The following is an 8,372-nucleotide window of genomic DNA, read 5'->3' as shown; positions in this document are numbered from 1 at the left end:
CCCCTGGTATTTCAGTTTAATTCAGTCACATTCTATAAACACAAACATGTTTTACCATGATTTACATGTTCTGTCACTTCTCATGGAAAGACGGACTGTGAATTCTCATTTCCTCTAGCTAAGTGTTCCAGCCATTTTCTCCTGTACCTCCATATTTGTTTTCCTAAACCCCTTGCTGTCAACGTGTTATCATTTGAGTCATCACGACATGGTTTGCACATATTGCCAGTCAACACACTTGGTACAAACTGAGCTGCCACTCTTCCCCGGGCCCTGTAAATTTGACTATAGCCACTCTTGTCTGGCTGTTTCAAACCTATCCCTGGCTTGGTGAGTCATCTCTGGCTGCCCCTTCAAAGAGCCATGATGAGTCATAAAGATGCACCATATCTCTGCAGTGATGTCAAACCTACCTGTCCCTGACCACACCATTTTCCCCTCTGAGTTGCCTGCTCTACCTTGGAGAAGTAGCAGCAGCAGTAGCAGCAGTCTAGGCATTGGATAGGGTATGGAATCTAGGAGGAGAGTGGAAAAATGTGGTGGTATGGTTGGTTTGTTTTCAGCCAGTTAGCCTTGTGATAGAGGTGACTCAGCTAGCTGGGCTATGGACAACCAATGTAGCTAATGCACTGGAGATTGGAAAGGTGAGTTAGATTGCAAGCTAGCAACAATACTAGGTGCTCCTCTGCTGCATGTCGCTTCAGCACTCCCAGAGAGACTGCACTGCAGTGATCCTGAGGTTCTGGATGGAAGCAGGCAAATTGATCAATTTGGATTATAAAATCCAAGTGTGTTACTTCCCCTGGCATGTTGAAGTCACCTCAGCTTTGCACGTGTCTGAAAGCCGTGATAATTACGTTCAGCATCAACCAGCCACTTTTCTCCAGGGAAATTACTATCAGCATCACTGTCTGGAGGCTGAATGCAAGAAATCTGAGGCTATTTAAGTGCGTGAGGTTTATTATCAAAATGACCATACAAATTCAGCAAATTTTGAAAATGAATACAGAGATCATGAAAATTCATGTTTCTCTAGTAGCTCCAGAACAAGTTCGACACAAAATCATTTCACCTAAAGAATCCCAACAGATTACTGTATTACAATTTACAATCAAAGCTATGGTATATGAAAGTACCAGATTACTGCAGTTACATTTACATTAGACTTTCATCAATATTGAATTGGTTAATCACAAATACATCCGCTACATCTATAGTTCACTAATCAACAATAAGGTTGCGTACGTTTACATTGTGCTTCAGATTCAATTGCCTGTTAAAGTAACTCACTGCCATGCCTGTGCTGAAAATACATGTTGTAGGTCTTTTACAGTACCTCTTTTGTGTATCTTATACAATCAAATGCCACACGCTGGGAAATGACAATTGAGTGAATCTACATTTGCTGTGAGTGTCATTGTCGCACACGGTCAACATAACTATCTGTAAATACTACCACATAAGAGGAATTGAGGGGTGATAGTTTAAACCACTTTGGAATCTCTCATCTTAATGACCCTGATTCTGCCCTGATAAATTACTGTTGTCACTCATTAGACACTAAAACATTCACCAAGGATGCAATCAGACAATGTTAACACCCAGATAACAAATCAATATGTACTCAACTCCACATTTTCCCAATACCTAAGCACAGCTTATGTCATATCAAGATTTGTGATTACAATACAATATTAAACAAGTATGATCACTTCAAGAAAGTTAATTCACTTAAATTGAAGAACGACTGACGCTATATTGAGGTTCTCTAAAACATAGCAGGCTTGATCAGATACTGTCTCATTTGTACATTGTGTGTTGTGATTTGTCTATATGATATGTCTAATTTTAATTTGAAGCGTTTCTACCTTCATCCACTGCAGCATACTTGACCCTCATCTACCTCACTATGGTATATTTAAGCAATATTGCCTGAGGTGTAGTATATGGCCAATATACCACGGCAAAGGGCTGTTCTTAGCCACGATGCAATGCGGACACAGCCCTTAGCCGTGGTATATTGGCCATATATCACAAACCCCAGAGGTACCTTATTGCTATTATAAACTAGTTACAATGTAATTAGAGCGGTAAAAATAAATGTTTTGTCATACCCGTGGTATACAGTCTGATATACCATGGCTGTTAGCCAATCAGCATTCAGGACTCGAACCACGCAGTTTATAACATAAGAAATGCTCGGTCTACACTTCATACAGTATTTCTGTCATGTTAAACAACTTTCTCATTAATTGACAATCTAGGATCCCCCGTCACAGGAAGGTGACAAAGGACTTGTTTGACATTGCAGCCGACAGTGCTGATGACTGATCTACAACTAATTTTGCATCATAAATACCTACTCATTATTATTTGTAAATCATTAAGTCAACATTTACCCACAATGCATCACAGATGTTATGCTCTTGAACACGGCCAAAGCCTGCCTGTCCTGCTGATGCAGCTGAAACAGCCACGTAAACGGTTCCTTCTCTCTGACATTTTCCCTCGCAGCTATTCTCTCTCCCATTCAAAACATTATTTTTTTTTTTTACGGTGACGTGGTGGCCGGCCTTTATCTAAAGAACTCCAATCCTCCCTATTCTGTGTCCACTGTCTCTTACATCATAGGCAGTGTATTTTCAAAGCATTGAACAAACTGCACTCATGCAGCCTGTTTTCTTTTTAAAATCTATTTTGTGCCTCTGGTTACAGAGTGGAACCATATAGAATGCAGCCCGCATGCTCTCCCCCACTCACATGCTGGGGCTACACCAGGCCGGTCTGCATGTGGACATGTAAAGGGTAGGGGTGGTAAAGGAGGGGGGGCTGTGCTGCCTGGGGAATGTAGTAGCTGCTGAATATGGGGTCAGCCATGTAAGGTGCAGGCTGGTAGAAGCAGGTGACGTTGGCAGTATTGGGAATGGCATTCTGTTCCCCCAGCACCCTCAGAGCCAGGACAGTGATCATATTGAGTGTCTGCCTCCGCTCATGTCCCATCAGACACACTGTACTCTCATCTATCACCCGACGCAGGGTCATCAGAAAGTCATATTTGCTCGTCTCCTCATCGCCAATAAAGTGGCAGCGCAGGTAGGCCTCGATTTTGCGCTGCTGCTCGCTGAGGTCAGGAAAGTCAATAAAGAAACGGGAGCACATGTAACGCTCAAGGGACTTGATCTCTGTCTCACTGGCTGGCCTGAAGTTCCTCACGAGCAGGTCACTGTACTTCAGAAGCCCACCTCCTCTGATCTCCTCTGGGTTATGTGTGGCAATGAGTCGGAAGCGCAGGTGATCCATGGCTTGCTGAAAGTCACCGTACATGCACTCTGCTACCACAGTGATGCTGACCCTGTCTTTTAAGGCCGAGCTTGGCCCTGGAAAGACTGTGGTTGTCTCTGGTGGCCCTGGTTCCTGAGCAGCAGCAGGCTCAGACTCTGGGACTCTGTCCCCTGTGGTTTGAAGGGACACTGATTCCTGAGTAGGTTCTGAGTCGGGAGGCTTTTTTGAGTATTTCACCCTGACTATTTGTTCTATGTTGTGGGGTGATATGTTTTTATCTTGGGATGAAACAGCTGGAGTAAGGTGATCTGTGAGTGTTTTAGTGCTCTCTGAGTTCCTCTGTCTGGACCCTGAGGAGGATGAATAATGGCCTTGATCAGTGTCTATTAGAGAGGGATTTGGTTGTATTGTTGGGAGTATTTCTATAGGCTCAAACAGCTGTGTTGTAAGATCTGACAGATCTTTTAACAAAGACCATTTTTCAGGGAGTGATGAAGTGCTGCTCATCTTTCGTGACATCTTCCTTGGAGATTTAGGTGAGGGGCAAAAGTCAGGGACAACTTGCTGGGATGTGTCACAGGTTTTCTTGGCTGGGGGAAGGAATGAATGTTCAAGGTGTACGTTTTGTGTGACTGCAGTGCAGTCTTGGGATGTGGCTTGAAGTATCACCTGAAGTTGAGTTTGCTCTTGTTGCAGTGCTGAGTTCTCTGTGAGCAACATGGGGGATGGATTGATGTCTTTTGACTCAGAAATCAATGACTCCTCTGTGTTACTTTGAGGGTCTACAGATGTATTTGGCACCAGCGGTTCCATCTCTTCTGTCATTGTTTTGGAGGATATAACTGAGAGGTAATCTGTATTCTGAACAAATTGTATTTTTACTGTATCAACCGTTATCACCACCTCCTCTTCTACCTCTTCCTCATCCTCCAGAGATCCCAGGTCTAGCTCTGCTTTCTCTAACACTTCCTGTTCCTCTTGCTTTCCAGTTGCATGCACATCCATCAGATGAGATGATTCTTCCTTTTGAACAATAACCTCTTCACTGTGGCACAGACTGTCAGTGAAGTGTGTCATCATTGAGTCATTGTCTTTATCTTCTTTTAGATTCACAGAGGTGGAAGGGTACTGGGGTTCCATTATGGTTTTCTCTGCCCCTCTATCTAGATATAACACATTGCCATTTTGTAACTCCAATCCCTCACACTGACCCCCTTGCCTCCTCTCAGTCTCCCAATATGACTCCAGCATATGGTCCAATATAATCTGGAAGGAGTCCACACTGAATTCAAACTGTCGTCGCAGGGAATTTACGAACCTGAGCCCCACAGTCTTACCCCTGTTATTGGACAGTGAGATTAGGCTCCAGCGGTCGTGCTCATTGAAGACCTTGACCATCTTCTGTACGTAGGCCTCCTTCATGGTGACGCAGGTGATCTTGCGTCTGTTGACCCCATGGGGAAGGAGGTCACGCAGGCTGCCCAGCACCACCTCCTTGATAACCTGGAAGTCCTCCTGTCTAGGCAGCTCCACTCCAAAGATGATGTCCAGGTCTCTGTAGCCCGTGCCGTTGTCCCTGACCATCACATAGCTGGCGGTGGAGCCATTGAGGCGGATGTCCCTGACCCTGATCTCCCTCTCCACAAGCCGGTCCTTCACTACGTGGATGATGTCCTTGGGTCTCACCTCCAGGGTGGGGAAGTTCCCTCGGCCGTGGATGGGGATCACCTCTGTCAACACCTGGTCCAGAGTCTGGACTTGCTCCAGGGTCAAGTTGTGGAATCTTCTATCCATTTGGAGCTCCATTATCTTGGGTTTACCTGCAAAAGGACACAATATTGTATTTGGAAGAAGCTGGGTAATTTCATGCCACAAAATGTGTGTTCAATGGGAAAGATTCTAATGCATTTTACAACAAGTGAAGAAATACTATCATTCATTCATTCACATTGAGTTCAGGGGATGTCAATGTCAACTCTGAAACACAAGAGACACCAAAGGCACAGATTGCACCATTCTACTAAGCATAAGATGGTGCCTCAGCAGGATACAAGGCACCATCTATGGAATATGCTGTAGGATGCCTCCTCCAACTCACAAATCTTGCCCGTTACTGTCACACATGTGCATTAGCAGCCCCCCCCCCCCCCCCCCCCCCCCCTACACCCACATGAACACATGGGGGTGGAAGATGTGAAATGAAAAATTCAACAGGAAGGTAACCAGCTAGGAACTTCCTCTCAGAAGAGAAGTAATATGAGCAAACCTTGTCCTTGTTGTTCTTGTTGCACAATATCCTCTGATCCAAAGGTAAGGGTTTTATTTTCAACTGCTTAATTTGTGTATTTTAAACTTAGTGATAAATGAACTCATTGAATAATAAATACTCTTGGCTATCTATAAACAAATCAATAAGGCTACTTAAACATTTGGAAATTATATTCCACAAATAAGATTAGCCTGATGTAGCCTACTTTGACACAGATTTAACATGAACAGTGCTGGGAGGTCAACAGCTGGGGTATGTATTGGTACTTTCCCACAAGAGACAAAAGTTTGCATGGACAGTTCTTATGGAATCCATCATGTACTAGAATAATAGTCGCATGCTGCAGAATTTTAGTCTCATGTGCAACCCCTTTTCGCCCGCGCGCCTGCTCCCACTCTTTAGATAAAACCGTATGAGTCATACAGTCACTGAATAAAGCACCCCTCGCCGCGTCTTCTGGATTTTCTGCATGCGTGTTAAAAACATCGCCACTTCTCACATATTCCCATTGTTGTATATTTGAGACTTATGCTATACAAATATGGTATATCAAGCAAGGAGTGCAGTTGTTGATAATCAGAATCGATCAAGTAAAATATTGCGTAGGCTATCAATCTGTTCTCTTGAGTTTTTATTTTACAGTCCTTATTAGACTAAGTACTCAACGACGTGATGCCGCATATGCACAGTCTATGCAATTTACCTAAATAATATTTACAAACCCTTTATTATTAGCCTAGTGAACACTCACAGGACACTGAATAGACCACGCACGTAGACTACATAAACATGGTTAACAAAAGCTAAATATTTTACTGAACAGAAACTAATAAAATATACAAAATAAAACATTTTGAGTTTAGTCTACACCTCTTCTCCCACGTCTTCACCTGATGCAATATTGTTATGTATAATTTACACACTGGCCAACATTGTTTGCTATTGTTTAATCCATCCATGGACAATGCAAATCATTAACCTATCAAATGTACATGTATTTGTTTGATCCGTGTACATTCAAATTGTATAACACACAAACCTTACGTATTTCGAAATTATTCCTGTATCAAATGTAACATGACGATCATGCAATTAAATAATTGACTTTAGCCTACTCACCTAACTGCTGAATGAAATGGTAGAACTTAGCCAAACTATAGTGAGAAAAACAACAATAAGTGATATCCAACAGGTTTAATTGGATCTGAGTCTTAGACACAATTCGCTTTTATCTTGCGAAGCTGTAGGTTCGTGCGTGATCGCTGTCCAACAAGACAGTGGTGCTGAAACAAACTGAAGTTCAACCACGCACTGCTTTCTCTCAACTGGGAGCGTAATGTAGTTTCCATGGCAATCTGGCGTCACGATTTTACGGTAACTGAACGATACTCTGATTGATAGATAATCCCATCATGAACAGACAATCTACTATATATACAAAAGTATGTGGACACCCCTTCAAATGAGTGGATTCGGCTATTTTCAGCCACACCCGTTGCTGACAGGTGTATAAAATCCATCATTGGATGCCACCTTTCCAAGAAGTTAGTTCTGCACTGCTAGATCTGCCTGGGTCAATTGTAAGTGCTGTTTTTGGGAAGCAACAACGGCTCAGCTGTGAAGTGGTAGGCCACACACGCTCACAAAATGGGATCGGAGGAATAACGGTCTGGGTCTTTTTGTCATGGTTTGGGCTAGGCCCCTTACAGTGAAGAGAATTTTTAATGCTACAGCATACAATTACTTTCTAGACGATTCTGTGCTTCCAACTTTGTGGCAACAGTTTTAGGCAAGGCCTTTTCCTGTTTCAGCATGACAATGCCCCCGTGCACAAAGCGAGGTCCATGGTTTGTCGAGATCGGTGTGGAAGAACTTGACTGGCCTGCACAGAGCCTTGATGTCAACCCCATCGAACACCTTTAGGATGAATTGGAATGCCGACTGCGAGCCAGGTCTAATCGACCAAAATCAGTGCCCGACCTCACTAATGCTCTTGTGCATGAATGGAAGCAAGTCACCGCAGCAATGTTCCAACATCGAGTGGAAAGCCTTCCTAGAAGAGTGGACATTGTTATTGCAGCAAAGGGGGGACCAACTCCATATTAATGCCCATGATTTTGGAATGACATGTTTGAAGAGCAGGTGTTCACATACTTTTGGTTATGTAGTTTATTTATCAAGGTGTTCATACCCCTTGACTTATTCCACATTTTGTTGTTCAGCCTGAATTCAAAATGGATTAAATATATAGTTTTTTTGACTCATCTACACATAATATCCCATAATGACAAAGCAAAAACACGTTTTTAGAAATGTTAGCAAATGTATAAATCAAATAAAAAACTGATCACATTTACATAAGTATTCAGACCCTTTACTCAGTACTTTGTTGAAGCACATTGGCAGCAATTACAACCTCGAGTCTTCTTGGGTATGACACTACAAGCCTGGCACACCTGTATTTGGGTGGTTTTTCCCATTCTTTTCTGCAGATCCTCTCAAGCTCTGTCAGGTTGGATGATGAGAGTTGCTGCACAGCTATTTTCAGGTCTCTCGATAGATGTTCGATCGGGTTCAAGTCCGGGCTCTGGCTGGGCCACTCAAGGATATTCAAAGACTTGTCTCCAAACCACTCCTGCGTTTTCTTGGCTGTGTGCTTAGGGTCGTTGTCCTTTTGGAAGGTGAACCTTTGCCACAGTCTGAGGTTCTGAGCGCTCTGGAGCAGGTTTTCATCAAGTATCTCTCTGTACTTTGCTCCGTTCATCTTTCTCTTGATCCTGACTAGTCACCCAGTCCCCGCCACTGAAAAACATCCCCACAA

At 43.2% G+C, this 8,372-nt stretch overlaps 1 protein-coding gene across 1 annotated transcript; it reads right to left on the bottom strand.

Moving 5' to 3' along the window:
- Positions 1–222: 222 nt before the first annotated feature.
- Positions 223–5,322, bottom strand: LOC106567807 (uncharacterized). Its single transcript, XM_045692303.2, has one exon. It carries the CDS (start codon positions 5,086–5,088, stop codon positions 2,770–2,772), a length of 2,319 nt encoding a protein of 772 aa, XP_045548259.2. The 5' UTR covers positions 5,089–5,322; the 3' UTR covers positions 223–2,769.
- Between the last annotated feature and the right edge of the window lie 3,050 nt (positions 5,323–8,372).

Source organism: Salmo salar, chromosome 13 (genome assembly GCF_965601325.2).
Source record: "Salmo salar chromosome 13, fSalSal1, whole genome shotgun sequence".
Classification (NCBI taxonomy): Eukaryota; Metazoa; Chordata; class Actinopteri; order Salmoniformes; family Salmonidae; genus Salmo; species Salmo salar.
Note: the sequence above shows the minus strand (reverse complement) of the source record. Positions and strands in the feature narration are given on the sequence as shown.